The sequence below is a fragment of the Panthera onca genome, chromosome A3 (genome assembly GCF_046562875.1).
Source record: "Panthera onca isolate mPanOnc1 chromosome A3, mPanOnc1 haplotype 2, whole genome shotgun sequence".
In the NCBI taxonomy this organism is placed as follows: domain Eukaryota; kingdom Metazoa; phylum Chordata; class Mammalia; order Carnivora; family Felidae; genus Panthera; species Panthera onca.
Genome location: NC_138341.1, coordinates 129771220 through 129788161, shown reverse-complemented (window position 1 = coordinate 129788161; position 16942 = coordinate 129771220). Strand labels below are relative to the sequence as shown.

Sequence of the window (16942 nt, the reverse complement as noted above, 5' to 3'; positions counted from 1 at the left end):
AGCCTGCCCCATGCTTGTGTCATAGGATGAGAAGCGTGTTTCTTTCTTACCCTGAAACCTTCATCTTGCCCCCGCTACACGGGGCCTCCCCCTCCTGGACATCTTTCTCTGAGACGCCCATTGTCACCAGTATCCGAGTCTTCATGCAGAGATCTTTCTTTGCATATGTTAGAATTTTTTCTCGCCCCCTAATTATTGACACATTTTTAAAAATTTGAGAAGAGCACATTGGAGATTACAGATTCACTTTTGTACCTTGCTTTCAGTAGCTCTTGTTTTTAAAGCGTGTATCACTGAGGTGTGACATCAGTAGAGGCCTGAGGTTGACCAAAACATTGGGTTGCCGTGGGTTCGTATCGTCTCTCGATGGCATTTCAAGACCCTCCCGTCTGCTGACTTTCATGGAAGGCGAGGGCATCACATTGGCCTCCTGAGACCCCCGATCGCAGCTGCGGGCTGTGTTTAATTGCCACATTCTGACCTGATTACCGGGGGGATTTTATTTTTATTTTTATTTCTTTGGCGGGCGGCGGGGGGGGGAGGGGGGGGCAGAGAGAGGGGGAGAGGGAGGGGGAGAGAGAATCCCAAATGGGTTCCATGTTCAGTGCAGAGCCCAGCGTGGGGTTTGATCCCACAGCCTTGGGATCACGACGTGAGCCGAAACCAAGAGTCGGGGGTTTAACCGACGGAGCCACCTAGGCGCCCCCATTTTACTTAGTTTTTGAATTAAGGAAAAATTTTAGTTTTAATTCCAGCATAGCTGATGTACAGTGTAATAGTTTCAGGTGTACAATATAATGTTTCCGCAATTTCAGACCCCACCCGGTGCTCATCCTAAGTGTACTCAGTCCCCATCCCCCAACCCCCGTCCGTCTGTCCTCCGGTAACCATCAGTGTGTTCTCTATAGAAGTCCGCTTCTTGGCTTGTTTCTCTCTCTTCCCACCCCCACCTTGTTCATTTGTTTTGTTTTCATTCCACACCTAAGTGAGATCATATGATACTTCTCTTTCTCTGACTTATTTTGCTCAGCGTTGTACTTTCTCACTCCATCCCTGTGATTGCAAATGGCAAGACTGCATTCTTGTTTTAGGGCTGAATAATACTCCGTGTTCCACACAGACACGCACACACAGTGGGATACTCTTTATAGATCATCTATCACTTCTTTATCCATTCATCTGTCAGGGGACACTTGGACTGCTTCCACAGTTTGGCTGTTGTAAATAACAGGGGTGCATATATTCTTTGGTTGTTTTATTTTTGGGGTAAACACCCAGTAGCGTGATTACTGGTTGTAGGCTAGTTCCGTCTGATTTTTCCGAGAGAGAGCGTGTGTGTGCAGGTGGGGGAGGGGCGAAAGGAAAGGCGGGGAGAGAATCTTGAACAGGCCCATCATGGAGGCTGACACAGGCAGGGCTCAGTCTCACGACCGTGAGATCACGACCTGAGCCCAAATCAAGAGTTGACAAAAAAAAAAAAAAAAGAGTTGACACTTAACCGACTGAGCCACCCAGGTGCCCCAAGTAGTTCTATTTTTAACTTTTAATTTAACTTAATTTAATTTTATTTTTATTCTTTTTTAACTAATCTCTCTGCCCGATGGAGGGCTCGAACTCACAACCCCAAGACCAAGAGTTGCATGCTCTACCGACCGAGCCAGCCAGACGTCCCTACTTTTTAACTTTTCGAGGAAGCTTCATCCTGTTTTCCACAGGGGCTGCACCAGTGTGCATTCCCACCAGCAGTGCAAGAAGGTTCCTTAGTGGGGTGATTTGGGGCAAATCGTCAGTGAGCTGACGACAGTAAGACACGGCCACCTGCCGAGTTCCTGCTTGGTGTGCCGGGGCATTGTGCTCTGGGCACCTCCTACGGCTCACGGTTACTGCCGTGGTGCCCGTTTAGCGGATGAGGCGTAGGTTGGCTGACGGGTGTCCCCAAGGCCACGTGGCTGGCGAGACGAAAACCAGGCAGCCCGCGTCCCGGGGCTGGTTCTGTGACTGCGATACTGCTTCTCTGCCCGTGGGAGGAGGGCTTGCATGTGCTTTGTCGCTCACGAAACACTACTGAGTGCTGTGCACCTGTGTTGGGAGCTTCAGGCTGATGTTGGGTGAGCTTCCAGAGCGTCTGGTTCTTCTGGCCTGTTCTGAGCCAGCATTCGGGGTCTGTGTGCCTCCCAGGCTCCGTGAAGTGTGTTTTTTGATCCCTTCCCTCTGTCTCATCTGGAGAAGCTTCCACACTGGGTGCTAAGAAAACTTCTGGGAGCCCCCCGAGTGCCTTGTCTTCACCACCCATCTCTCCAGGGTCCTGTCCTTAGAAAGACATACCAAAAGGGTATGTTTCTCCTCTGATCTCCAGTGACCTTGAAACAGCCCTCTTACAGACAGCACGAGAGATCAACAAAGAGCTGCGTGCACAGGTCCCCCCATCGATGGCAGAGTCTGCCAAGGAGGCCATTCCTGAGCCCGTGTCACCTTGCTGGGAGATAGAAAAGTATGGTGAACGGGTGCCTGGCTGGCTCAGTCAGTGGAGCGGGCGACTCTTGATCTCGGGGTTGTGGGTTCAAGCCCCACATTGGGTGCAGAGATCACTTAAAAATAAAATCGTAAAAAAAAGTACAGTGAAGATACAGCTCAGCGAGAAGCAGATTTTATAAGTGTAACATAGGCTTGTTATAGAAAAGGTAAACAATTAGAGAAAAAAAAACATTTTGGTATTTTTCCTCTCGCTTCCATACCTATAATTTAAATGTTTAGTCATTCCACATTCTATCTTGATTTGTCCACCTGGTAATATATTGTCTTATCCCTGTCAAGTAGCCATCTGTGATAGGATTTTTATTTTATTAAAAAAAATTTTTTTTAGTGTTTATTGTTGAGAGAGAGAGAGAGAGACAGCAAGCAGGGGAGGGGCAGAGAGAGAGGGAGAAACAAGAGTCTGCAGCAGGCTCCAGGCTCCAGGCTCTGAGCCATCAGCACAGAGCCCGACGTGGGGCTCGAACTCATGGACTGTGAGATCATGACCTGAGCTAAGTCGGTTAAGACACTTAACCGACTGAGCCACCCAGGCGCCCCCGTGATAGGATTTTTAATGGCTACGCTCTTTCCTGCTGCTTAGGTACACCACAGATTATTTATTTTGTCTCCCGCTTCTGTCCATCTTAAATTTTGATGTCCTGACATAGCCTGACGGGTTTAATCTCTGCACATCTCGGAGTGTGTGTGTGTGTGTGTGTGTGTGTGTGTGTGTGTGTGTGTGTAAAAGGCTCCAGGTGTCTCTTTTTGCATCTTTGTAACCGTGTTGCAGAGTGAGGATAAAAACCACCCCAGGGAAGGGCAAACCTGTGACCTTGCTGGGGTCCTGCCTTCTCAGCCCTTGTGCGGACCTGAGGTTTTTCCCTCCAGGACCACATTCATTGCTCAGGGGTGCCCTTCCTTAAATGCCTCCTTGTACCTGTGCTCCGGGCTGTTGGACAATGACTGCATTCAGACGCGTGTGCAAATGAGGGAGAAAGATTTAGGAGGTGGGTGGGGCTTTGCCCTCCTGCTGCCTTGTTTTCGCCCCAGGGTGAGTTCAGAAAACAGAGGTCAGGAACTTAAGGAGAAAACACTCCGACAATGTTATTTATTAACCAGTGGGGTAAGAATCTTGAAATAGGGTGTTGGTTGCTCAGAAGAGAGGGGGTGTTGGGAATGTTTTAGGGACGCTGTAGAAAACCTATCAAATGACTTACCCTTGGGATTAGCTGTTCCGTGGGCCGGTTCTGTCCCGTTTCTTGTTAGTGTTGGCCTGGAATGGACTTAAGGGCAAAGTTATTTCTGAGTGGCTAAGATTTTATGGAGATGATGTCATTCTTTCTTTTCAAATCTAAATTTTCATCAGATTAAGTGATAGGAGCCTGAATTTCAAGTACAGGGTCAAAGAAACTTGGATCAGGGAGTGGCCTTTTAACCACCATCTTGCCCAAAGATTCATAAATAAAACAGGGGCAGTGTTTTGTTTGCTCCGTGCTGTGTGTAAAAAAAATAAAATAAAAATCTGCAGCAATATTTTAAAAAAAAAAAATCACTTAATGTTATAGAAAAGTCAGCTTTTTTTGGGAAAGGTCAGATCTGGAAACGGTGGGCCTAGTTTCTCCTGGGCAGTGGCTGGCCGAACGGGGTGGCTCCTGCCTCAGTTTACCCCTGCCCCCATGGGGCCAGCCTTACTCCTGTCTGCTCCCTGTCCAGCCCCCCCCCCCCCCCCCCCCCCCAGTAGTGCCTTGTCCATTGAGCTTCCTAATTAAGAATACCTTAGGTCTCTGGATGCATTCATGGTCTTGAAAGGCTGGATTAGTGCGAACTGGCTAGTCTTTTCGAGTCTGGGTGTTGATCCTCTCGAAGGCCACCAGAGATACCAGATTCACGCACGCTCTGACGATGGCTGCGTATCCTGCTCCTGACAAGAATTCAAGGCTGAATTCAGGTCATTAGCCTGACCTGGCGTATTTCCCAAGCACGCGTTTCCCAGGTACAAAGGGAAAATTATTAAGACTTGTCACAGGTGGTTTATTGCTGACCCACAAATGATGAAAAAGCCCTTTCATGGATCGTTCTGGCCTGAATTCTTCAGATGGGCATTTTGGGGAGGGAGCATAGCAGCCTGTCCTTTTGATTTCCTGGCCCAAACCAAAACACGCGGCTGACTCAGGAGCCCCCGCTCCCCGGCCTTCTGCCCCCTTCTCCGTTTCCATTTGGTAGAGTTAATTTACTTGTTCATTCATTCACCTTAACGGGTTTCTTTTGCTGCTGCTCCTCTGACCTCTGGATATTCTGACCTGAAGTCTCAGAGCACCCCCTCCCCCTGACTTCTGGCTGTTGGGGACAATGAGACTCTAGACCCCCAAATCTTTTCTGATTGGACGATATGGAGTGATTCTCTCGAACGGAGGTTTGGATCCATCAGGATAAGAAGTAACCTCATTTCATGTCCTCTTGTTTTGCAAAGACATGCATTGGCCTCTCCTGACCCCTGAAATGTGTGTTCCTGCTACATTTGAGAAGGGTCGGGGAGCACCCCAATGCCAAACCAGTCTCTTCTCTGTATGACCTTGGGGATTTCTGTTAGAAAGGAGCTTCAGATTAACGCTGTGGGCCAGAGAGTGGAAGGTGAGAATCAGTGACCCGCCCCCTTGGTAGGGCTCAGGTCCTGGGGGCACCAGTCCCCGGGGAGACTGGGGAGGTTTTAATGAGGAGGTTGGACCCAGGGTGGGGAGCAGCAAGCCTGGTGGTGGCTCGTTCCTTCGCTCCCCTGAGGGCTTCGCTGCAGAAGAAGTCAGGTTGGAAGATGTTTGCCTGCAGGTGTATTTCACCTGGCACTTGTCAGTGCTCACTCACCGTTTCAGAATCACAGACCCTGTCCCTCCAGTACGGCCCTGAGGGTCCCTGGCGAGGGGGCTGGGCTGGCCCAGGCGGGAACTGCCACGTGCTCTTGGGAGCCACTGCCGGGTTCCGCGTTCTTCCCATTGTAGTTAAGAGCAGGCTTTGGGGGAGTTAATGCATTTCCATGAAGCCCACTACCACTGGCCTTTCACCTCTGTCCAGAACAATGAAATGGGTTTTTGAGGGGCGGTGTAGCAGCAGCTTGAAAACAAGAATGAAAAAAAACCCTTTCACTGACAGTCACGGTTGAAGGCATCTCGAGAAGAATTTTTCTTTGTTACAGAATCGGTGTGTAAAGGAGGATGTAAACTTAGGGTTTTTTTGGCTCGTGTGTACCTATGTATTTGTAATATGTTGTGTTGAGATATGTGTTTACTTAAAATTAAAAGAAAGGCACCTGGGTGGCTCAGTCGGTTCAGCGTCCAACTTTGGCTCAGGTCATGAGCTCATGGTTTCTGAGTTCGAGCCCCGCGTCGGGCTCTGTGCTGACAGCTCGGAGCCTGGAGCCTGCTTCGGATTCTGTGTCTCCCCCTCTCTCTGCCCCTCCCCTGCTCATGCTCCGTCTCTCTCTCAAAAATAAGTAAACGTTAAAAAAAAATGAAAAGAGGGGCGCCTGGGTGGCTCAGTCGGTTAAGTGGCCGACTTCGGCTCAGGTCATGATCTCGCGGTCCGTGAGTTCGAGCCCCGCGTTGGGTTCTGGGTTGACAGCTCAGAGCCTGGAGCCTGTTTCGGATTCTGTGTCTCCCTCTCTCTGACCCTCCCCCGTTCATGCTCTGTCTCTCTCTGTCTCAAAAATAAACGTTAAAAAAAATTTCTTTTTTAAAAATGAAAAGAAATGCAGGTACATGAGGAAGATATTTCCGTGGTACAGAGAGAGAGAGAAAGTAGGAGATAGAAGTATTGCCCATCACACGTGTCACCCTATAAACAGTGTACGTGGAGATGCGATCATTTTGTGTGTGTCCAATCTTCACTGATCATTTTAGACTTGGAGAGATGATTGTTTGCAGGTAAGACAAGCCCTATGGAAAGAGTCATTGACTCAGACCAGTAAATGAATGGTTTTTTTCAAAGACTGATGCAGACTATTAGCAAACAAGACAAGAAACAGTCATTGCTAGACTAGCCCTTTCTTTGCAGGTGGAGGTCAGTGTGACAGTATCTTCTGTCGGTCAGAGGGGAAAGCTAGTCCATGGGAATCCTGGTTGACTTGTGCTGACATAATTCGAGCAGAGTAGAGTTTCTTGAAGACAGACCTCTTGTTCCAGCATAAATCCAGTTACTGGCCACAACAGAAAGCCAGTTAGGTATCTGAGCAGAACCCACTAAGGATGGAAACACAGAATGTTTAGGGCTGGGACAGAAATGGAAAAGAAGCCACCTGGAGGGAGTGGGGACGGGGGGGCAGAGCGGAGCTAGAACCCAGGTTTGATCTGTGCCCCCCCCCCCCCCTGCCCCTCCCCGCTCCAGCGGGTAGTAGGGCAGCCCAGGAGAGCCTGGGGGTTCCCGAAACACGGAGTAGCAGGTGTCTGCCTGTGCAGAATCTCTTGGGAGAAGGAAGGGGGAGCTCCGGAAGCATCCTGGTAAGGCAGAAGCTTGGGCAACTGTGATCCCCTGGGAAAGTGACTCTCGGTGCCCTCCGCCCCTGCAGGGACACTGAAATACTGCACAGTTACTTACACAGTGATGGCCCCTTGTGACCCACCACCCAGCTGAAAGATAGTAAAGCATCTCAGAATTAGCACCTCCTGGGGACCCCTGTCTCTGTCACCCTCTGTCACTCCCCAGGTCTGCTCTGTCCTAAAAGCTGCCTCCTTTTCCTTCCCCAAAGGTTGCATTTTATAAGAAGAAAGGGGGAGGGCGTACCTTTTCTTTTCTGGACTCCATCCTCTCGGGCTTGGTTTGGAATAAAATGGCGGCTTGTTGGGCATTAAAATTGGAAGCGTCTTGTGTGCGTTTCCTGTCGTTGGCTGTAGCAAATTGCTGCACTTCTGCTGTTTGGAAACACTACAAATTTATCACAGTCCCGTAGGTGAGAGGTCCGATCCAGGGCTCACCAGTCGGCCGGGGCGCCTCTGTTCCTCCCGGAGGCCCCAGGGGTGAATCTGTTGCCTTGCCTTCCAGCAACTAGACGCTACCCTGTTCCTTGGTTTGTGTCCCTCCCTCTCTCTTCAAAACCGATGCCATCTCCTCTCTCTGACCCTCCCTCTGCCCTCAACTTCCTCTCTGGCTGCGGCCAGGAAAGTTCTGCCTTGAGGACCCCTATGATTACATTGGGCCCACCTGCATAATCCATGAGTGGCTCCTTAACCTTCATCACCCCTGCCAAGGCCATTTGGCCGTGTAAGGTAACCTGTTCACAGGTCCTGGGATTAGGTTGTGGGCATCTTTGGGGGCCGTTATTCTGCCTGCCGCACGTCTCAACTTTCTGCCGGTGACAGTGTGTCGCGTGGATGCCTGAGTGCGGCCAGGCACCACCGAGGATGGGCCGATGAACTTGTACCCCAGTCTAGGCCCCCTGTGCTTGTAGGGCAGGCCCCCAGCTGATCCGGGATTGGCCGTTTCTGTTAGACCCAGGATTAGATCCCATGTCAGGCTGTCGCTGCTTTCAGCCGGGAGCCTCCCACCTTGCTTGCTTCTCTGAGTCTGGTTTTTCATATCCACTCAGGTGGAGTGGGTCATTCTTAGCTCAGTGGGCTCTCTGCTGGGCATGCGGGGTGGCCCTGTCATTTAGGCTGTGTCTGTCAGGCACCCGTGGGCTCTCCATACTCTCTTGTGCCTCCTTCCTGGGGCAGTGGGGGAGGGGGAAGGGCAAGTCCAGGTGGGGACCCAGCACTGTCCAACCCCTCCCCAGCTCCCCTCTCTGTTGTTTTCCTTTTCCCCTTGTATTTCCTTCTCTTCTGGAGGCCCCTGGCCAGGTTCACAGGCTTTTATTTTTATCACTATTTTTTAATGTTTGTTTATTTATTTATTTGAGAAAGAGAGAGGGAGCACATGCATGAACAGAGGAGGGGCAGAGAGAGAGGGAGAGAGAGAGAATCCCAAGCAGGCTCCGTCCTTGCTGTCCGTGTACAGCCCAGTGTGGGACTCGGTCCCATGAACGGTGAGATCATGACGAGCCGAAATCAAGAGTCGAGGGCTTAACTGACTGAGCCACCCAGGCGCCTGCAGATTCACAGGCTTTTAAAACATGCAAAGTAATTGTTTATATTTAAAGGGAGATCTCAGGCACAGGTCCAGATTTCTGTTCTTTTCTCGAGAAACCAGAAGCTCTGGCCATCCGGGGCCGCGCCCCCTCGGGGGTAGCCTCCTCCATCAGTGCATCGTGGGGTCATGGGGTCGCCGCCCCTGTGGATGTGATGCGGGCGCGTCCCCACCCTGCCCTCTTCACTTTCTTGCATGACCAGTCCGGTCCCCGTCTTGGAGTTTGCGCCCCCCCCCCCCCCCCCCTTTGACCTGAAGGGAAGCCAGTCTCGCTGAGGCTGCGAGAAGGTTCCAGGGGGCGACGGAAGCCACGCCCCCAGGAAGCGCAGTGCGCGCTGGGCGGGCTCGTGCGCCAGGCAGCTCCAGGTTCCCCCCTGGCCTGGCAGCTGAATGAGTAGCTTCCTCCGGCGCCTGTTTCCTCTTCCGTGTAGACCGGGGTCCTCACCCGCGGGCAGGACTGTCTTCTGGGGCGGGGGGGTAAATCTCTGCTGTGTGTTGGGATGTCTAACAGCCCCTCACGGTGGAGGCCAGGAGGTGCCGGCACACGCCCCCTTCTCCAGCTGCGACCACCAGCAGTGTCCCCGGACGTGGCCGCACGTCCCCTCGGGGGGCAGAGCCGCCTGGCTGAGAAGGGCCGTGGACACCTACCCGGTTGCTTACTCGTGGGGCTGCCTGTTGCCGTGGGCTCCGTGCAGGTGTCGCAGACGCGGTCGCTCCCGACCCTCTGTGGGACCCCCTCTGCGGCACCCGCTCCCGTTCTCTCTGCCACGGCCCTGGCACGCAGCCTGCCTCTGGGCCCCGAAGAGAAGGTGAGTTGTGCCGCGCCGAGGGCAGCTGGGAGGTGGGAGCGCCCGCAGGCCCGGAGGAGCGAGGCCGTCGCGGGCCGGCCCAGCCTCCCCCGGGGCCCCAGTGGCTGCCTGTGCCCCGTCTCCGCCACCAGTTCCACCCTGGTGTTCATTTGCTTGACCTGTGAGCCGGGACCCTGGGCGGCGAGTCTGATGTCGACCCTGTGTCCCGTTTAGGTGGCCCTCGTACAGTGGACCGAAAGTGTGGGGCTGACCCTGGTGGGCCGGGACCAGTCTTCCATGCAGCTGAGGACCCCTGGCGACCAGATCCTGAACTTCACCATCCTACAGATCTTCCCTTTCACCTACGAAAGCAAGCGCATGGGCATCATCGTGCGGGTGAGTTACCCTCCTTCTGACTTCAAGTGAGTAAATAACTCAAGCGGGCAGGCTGCGTGTGCCCCTGTAGCTCCGCGCCCTTTCTTAACCCTTTCCTACCCTCTTGATCGTGACGTCTGTTGTCCAGACTCAGAAGAGAATGTAATTGCCTGAGCAGAAACGATATCAGGCCCTCAGGCGGACAAGACCTCGGAGAGCTGATCGGCTTCTGGTTAACCTCGTTCTAGACTAGGGAAACGTCTAACGTATGCAGACGGGGCGTTTCTTGGTAATAATACACTTCTCATTGTGTACGCTTTTGTTGAACTCAACATATCTCTCTCGAGGTGAGGTTGACATCAGCGAACCATTTTGAAGTGAGTAACTCATCGGCATTTAGGACTGCCGTCAAGTTTCAAAACCTCTTCGTCACCCTAAAAGGAACCCTCCTACCCATGAAGTAGCGGCCCCGCATTCTTCTAGTCCCAGAACCACCGCTCTGCTCTCCGTCTCTAGGGATTTACCTACGCCGGATGGTTCATGTAACTGCATTCCTGTGACACGTGACCCATCCGGCATAATGTTGTCCAGGTTCATTCACTTTGTAGTAAGCATCAGAACTCCATTCCTTTTTTTTTTTTTTTTTAATGTTTATTTCTGAGACAGAGAGAGACAGCATGAGTGGGGGAGGGGCAGAGAAAGAGGGTCGAGACGCAGAATCCCAAGCAGGTTCCAGGCTCTGAGCTGTCAGCACAGAGCCCTGTGCGGGGCTCAAACCCACGAACTGCGAGATCCTGACCTGAGCCGAAGTCGGACTCAACCGACTCAGCCACCCGGGCGCCCTGAACGCCATTCCTTTTTATGGCTGCATCTGTTGAAAGACACTTGGGTTGTTTTCACCTTTTGACTGTTGGGAATGGTGCTACTTTGAGCATTCGTGTACAAGGATTTGAAGATCTGTTTTCAGCTCTTTGGGGTATACACTTAGGAGTGGAGTTGCTGGATAATTCCATCTTTTAGCTTTATGAAGAAACTCCAAATGGTTTTCTGTCATGTTGCACCATTTTGCATTCTGCCAGCAATGTAGGAAGGTTCCGGTTTCTCCACATCCTCACCAACACTTTTTATTTTCCTTCTTCACTATTTTGATTAGAGCCATTTTTGTGGTTGCAAAGTGGTATCTCGCTGAGGTTGTGATTTGCATTAACTTAATGACTAACGATGTTGAGCATATTTTCATGTGCTTATTGGCCGATTTTATATCTTCTGTGGAGAAATGCGCATTCAAATCCTTTGCCCGCCTTTTAATTTGGTTGTCTTCGTTGTTGAGTTGTAAGTGTTCTTTATATAGTGTGACTATTAGACCCTTATCAGAGAGATGCTTTGCAAATATTTTCTCTTTCTCTCTAGGTTGTCTTTTTTTAATTTTTTTGTCTTTTCACTTTCTTTGATAAAATTTCTTTGATTCACAGAAGTTACTAATTTTGGTGAAGCCTAATTTATCTATTTTTTTCTTTTGTCGCTCTTAGGTGTCATATCCAAGACTTTATTGTTACATCCAAGCTCATGAAAATTTGCTCCTATGTATCTTTTTAAGAGTTTTGTAGTTTTGGCTCTTTCAGTTATCGATCCCTTTGGGGTTAATTTTTGTATATGGTGTGAGGTAGGGGTTCAGCTTCATCCTCTCGCACGTGTGCAAACGTTGTTCCAGCACCATTTGGTGAAGGGACCGTTGTTTATCCACTGAGTGGCCTTGGCATCCTTGTTGTAATTCAGTATTTTCAATGGTTTTTCATTCGTACAGTCACTGAAGTTATCGGGAAAATACAGCGATCGTTCAGCAGCACCATTTTGTCATATTTATTTCAAATTTTGTTGTTATACATTTTGAAACTTGTATTGCAGTACAGCCTACACAGAGAACCGTGCAAACATCATAAGCGTGCAGCTCAGGTGTCTACAAAGTTAGCATGCCCGTGTCACCAGCATCCAGAGCAAAGATCAGAATCCCACCCATTGTCACCCCAGGAGCTCCGTTGTGCCCCTTCCTGGTCGTCTACATCCCTCTCTCTCCCCACAGGGATATGACCACTCTGTTGATTTCTACCACTGATTAATGTCTTTTTTGAGATTTTCTCTTTATAGAAATCATGCAGTAGTCTCCTTTTCATGTTTGAGTGCATTTGCTCAAATTTATATTTGTAAGATTCATCCATGTTTTTGTGGGTATTGTAGTTTTAAAACGTTTTTATTTTTATTTATTTAAATTGTTTTTAAATGTTTATTTTGAGAGACAGAGAGAGACAGAGACAGAGAGGGGAGGGGCAGAGAGAGAGGGAGACATAGAACCCAGAGCAGGCTCCAGGCTCTGAGCTATCAGCACAGAGCCTGACGTGGGGCTTGAACTCATGAACCGTGGAATCATGACCTGAGCCGAAGTTGGACACTTAACCAATGGAGCCACCCAGGTACCCCTAAAAAAGTTTTTAAAGGAATAAAACATTGTGTGTTCAACTGAAGGCCTGTCTGCCCCTCCTGGATATGCTTCCTTTCTATTCCTGCACCAAATTCAAAATTTTAATGAATTTTAAAATACTATTATCAGACGTGTTTGGGTATAAGTAACGTGTATTATGGTTGCGCATATTGTTATTCTTCGTATGAGTGGCATCATATCATAATCCCACTTCCTGTTTTAAATTTTTTTTGTTAACGTTTATTTATTTTTGAGAGAGAGAGCACAAGCAGGGGAGGGGCAGAGAGCGAGGGAGACACAGAATCCGATGGAGGCTCCAGGCTCTGAGCTGTCAGCACGAACCGCGAGGTCAAGACCTGAGCCGAAGTGGGATGCTCGACCGACTGAGCCACCCAGGCGCCCCTGTTTTTAACATTTAAAAGGACTTTATGTTCATACTTTTCATCTTGCTTTGTTAATTTTAGCCGTGTTACAGTGTAGTGCTGTATGAATATACCTCTCTTCGTTCCGTCTCCTGGAGTTCCCTGTTGATACGTATTGAGGTAGTTGCCACTTTTTTGCCATTAGAAGCAGCACTGCCGCATGTCCTTGTCTGTTGCGGTCTCCATTGTACATAATGTGAATGTGTCCAGAGGTCAGATTGCTGGGTTGGTGATATATACATCTTTAACGCTACCAGATCTGTCATCAACTCTTTCCCAAAGTGCTTGTACTAATTTTGGGCTCACCATTCCTCCACATCCTCACCAATATTCGACAGTGTCAGACTTTTAGGATTTTTTTTTCAACATCTTGTTTCACCATTTGCTCTTGTGCTCAGAGAATCCCTTTCCTTGCTGGGAAGCCTGGGACCCCGTGTTCATAAACCACTGTGTTCAGTCACTCTTACAGTTCGCGGATCATCAGAATTACCAAGGGAGCTTTAATTTTTTTTTTTTTTTTAACGTTTATTTATTTTTGAGACATGGAGAGACAGCATGAACGGGGGAGGGTCAGAGAGAGAGGGAGACACAGAATCTGAAACAGGCTCCAGGCTCTGAGCTGTCAGCACAGAGCCCGACGCGGGGCTCGAACTCTCGGACCACGAGATCATGACCTGAGCTGAAGTCGGACGCCCAACCGACTGAGCCACCCAGGCGCTCCAAGGGAGCTTTAAAAGTGCCGATCACTTTCGTCCCATCCGGATCTGTTTTGGTCTTGGGATGGCTCCTTGGTATTTGTAAAGGTTTTTCACATTATTCGGCTTGATTGGGGTAAACCCTGCTCAATCCTGGGCAACTTCGGGACGTGACTCCTCTTTTTGGTTTGGTCTTTAAAAGAAAGGAGACTCCCCTCTACCTTGATGTACCCAAGTGCGTTATGCCTGAAAGGTCAAAGAGCTGTAGGTTCTATTATAGTAAGTTGGTAACAGTAGTGTGAGTACTTAGCGATCAGGGTGATTAGGAGCAGAGGTGCCAGCAAGAGTACTGATGGCATCGGCTGTAGGAGCAGCAATAACGCTGACAGGTAGCGTTTAATGATGCTCGTTGTGTGCCAGCGGCTGTTCTAAAGGGTTTCCAGAAACTCACTCGTTAATCCTCAGCATAAGCCAACAAGGTAGGTACCATTTTGATGGGCACTTGACAAAGGAGAAAACGGAAGGGTAGGGAGGCTCAGCATTCTCCCCACGTTCGCACAGCTGGATAATGGCAGAGCTGGGGCTGGACCCCAGGTGATATGGCCCCCAAGTCCAGGCTCTTTAACCACGACGACCTGGGAGTTTGGACGTGGTGAGTGGGGCATCGAAAGCTTGCGGAGCACTCCTAGTCATGCTGGAGTACTGTGTCGTGTGTTCTGCCTGGCAGATTTCCCCACACTTAGTGGTATAAACGGTAGAAGGTAGTATCTCACGGGGCCTGTGGGCCAGGAATCTGGGTGTAGCTTCGCTGGGTCCTCTGGCTTGTGGTTTCTCACAGGCTGCTGTCATCCGGGGTTCAGCCGGGGCAGGATCCAGCTGAAAACCAGATAAAATCAGTGCTGTGGGTGGGATTCGGCTCCTTGTGGTTGTTGGACAGAAGGCTTTAGTTCTCCGCTCTTTTGGTAGGAGGCCACCCTCGTTCACTGTTCCACTGGCCTCCCCGTAGGTCAGCTCCCTTGTCGGCGGGCTTCATCAGAGTGAGCAAGATGGAGGGCAGAGTCTTTGCAACCTGATGTCAGAACTGGCTTCCCATCGCTTCTGCCTTGCTTACCCCCACTCAGTGGGAGTGGGTCTCACCAGGGCATGGAGTATGAGGGAGTAGGGGTCATTGGAGGGGGTAGGGATCATTGGAGGGGGCAGGGGTCACTGGAGGGGGCAGGGGTCACTGGAGGGGGCAGGGGTCACTGGAGGGGACAGGGATCTTTTGAGGGGGCAGGGGTCATTGGAGGGGGTAGGGGTCATTGGGGGGACAGGGGTCTTGGAGGGGGCAGGGGTCACTGGAGGGGGCAGGGGTCATTGGAGGGGACAGGGGTCATTGGGGGGCAGGGGTCATTGGAGGGGGTAGGGGTCTTTGGAAGGGGTAGGGGTCTTGGAGGGGGCAGGGGTCATTGGAGGGGGTAGGGGTCATTGGAGGGGGTAGGGGTCTTTGGAGGGAGTAGGGGTCATTGGAGGGAGTAGGGGTCACTGGAGGGGGTAGGGGTCATTGGAGAGGACAGGGGTCTTTTGAGGGGGCAGGGGTCATTGGAGGGGGGCAGGGGTCTTTGGAGGGGGTAGGGGTCTTTGGAGGGGGTAGGGGTCTTTGGAGGGTGGCAGGGGTCATTGGAGGGGGCAGGGGTCTTGGAGGGGGCAGGGGTCATTGGAGGGGGTAGGGGTCTTTGGAGGGGGTAGGGGTCTTTGGAGGGGGTGGGGGTCATTGGAGGGGGTAGGGGTCTTTGGAGGAAGTAGGGGTCATGGAAGGGACTAGTAGTCATTGGGAGGAAGTAGGGGGTCATTGGGAGGAAGTAGGGGTCATTGGGAGCCACAGAAGAAACAGCTCCTTGAGCTGCTGTTCTGATGACCCAGTGACACAGCCCGAATGTGGTTTGAATTTTTGTTAACATTTATTTATTTATTTATTTTTTGAGAGAGAGAGAGAGACAGAGCATGAGTGGGGGAGGGGCAGAGTGAAGAAGACACAGAATTCGAAGCAGGCTCCAGGTTCTGAGCTGTCAGCACAGAGCCCGATGTGGGGCTCGAACCCACGGACTGTGAGATCATGACCTGAGCCAAAGTCGGACACCCAACTGACTGAGCCACCCAGGGGCCCCGAATGTGCTTTGAAAATGACACATTTTAAGGGATTTGTATGCCCCTGATTGCAACTTTTGGGTGGGAGGGGAGCTTTTTCTCCCATGCTGCTGTTGCTTTTCTCACTGGCCCATACCTGGTGTGACCCATGGCTTCTAGACTGTATCTTGAGCACACATCTGATGTCAAGAACGTGGCCTGGCAGCTGCAGCACAGATCGTGTGTGTGGGTGTTTCCTGGGGAATCAGAGTCATTAATCGCCTCCGGAATCGCTTTTGTTCCAGCCTTTATTTTTTCCAGTTCTAGGACCGGGGTCTCCGCTGAAGTCATTCGAGGGTTGAATCATCATCAGATAGTACCCAGTACCAGCCGTTCTAGGATAAGTGAGCAATATATCCGCCCTTCCTTTAGCTGTGAAGGGCTTTCATTCCCAGATACACGTCCTATTTTATGACATGTGGGTCCACATCTTCTCACAGCAAGAACAGGACCCTGTACCTTGAACTAGGGGATACTTACTGGATGGGAAAAATCTATCATTAAACTTGTTTTTTTAATGTTTACTCTTGAGAGAGAAAGAGAGAGAGACAGACAAAGCATGATTGGGGGAGGGGCAGAGAGACAGGGAGACCCAGAATCCGAAGCAGGCTCCAGGCTCCGAGCTGTCAGGACAGAACCCCATTCGGGACTCGGACTCATGACCCGTGAGATCATGACCTGAGCTGAAGTCAGATGCTTAACCGACTGAGCCACCCAGGCGCCCCTATATCTATCATTATTTTAAAATAGCATCCCCCCTTCCAAGGTTATGGAAAACAAACCAACTCGACATTGAATTAAAGCATTCAGAACAGATACATACATCAAGAGCTCAAATTGTTCTTTGTTTTCACCACCAAAGACCAACCATTCATCCGTCTTCAGAGACTTTCCCTTTTAGTTTTTTTCTACGCGTATACGAGTGTAAATACCCACACGCATTTGTATGAACTTGGCATTGAGCGTCACATGAGGCTTTCTAAACTCTTCCCCCTGTTGAACAATATGGATGGTGGAAATTTTCTCATGTTAGTAAAGTGTGATTTTTATGATTTTAATGCATGCGTGGTGTTTTGTTGAAAAAACATACCATTATTTGATTAAATATTCTTGGATACTGCACATTCTTCATTTCTCACTACTAAAAGTCAGTCTGTGAGCATCTGTCTTTGTTAGGCTGGCTTTAATGACATGCGTATTATTGCTTAGTTTTGTTTTCTGACCTGTCTCCCTCCTTATCCTTGCCTTTGACCCGTGGAAATCAGCCTTCGGGGCAAGTGGACAGGTTCTCCATCCTCCAGAAACCTCCCTAAACTCTTCTAATGCAGCCGTTCTCGCCTTGGGGCCATTTTGCCCCCAAGGGGACATTCGAAAAAGTTGGGAGACATTTTGGTGGTC

The 16942-nt window shown here is 50.3% G+C and overlaps 1 protein-coding gene across 3 annotated transcripts in view; it reads left to right on the top strand.

Moving 5' to 3' along the window:
- The window catches only part of ATP9A (ATPase phospholipid transporting 9A), a 130420-nt gene that overhangs the window by 86865 nt on the left and 26613 nt on the right, over nt 1–16942 (top strand). For all 3 annotated transcript variants that reach the window (XM_078443946.2, XM_078443947.2, XM_078443948.2), the window contains exon 15: nt 9645–9806. In XM_078443946.2, the coding sequence (XP_078300072.1) occupies nt 9645–9806 (162 nt within the window). The remainder of the gene's footprint in view (nt 1–9644; nt 9807–16942) is intronic.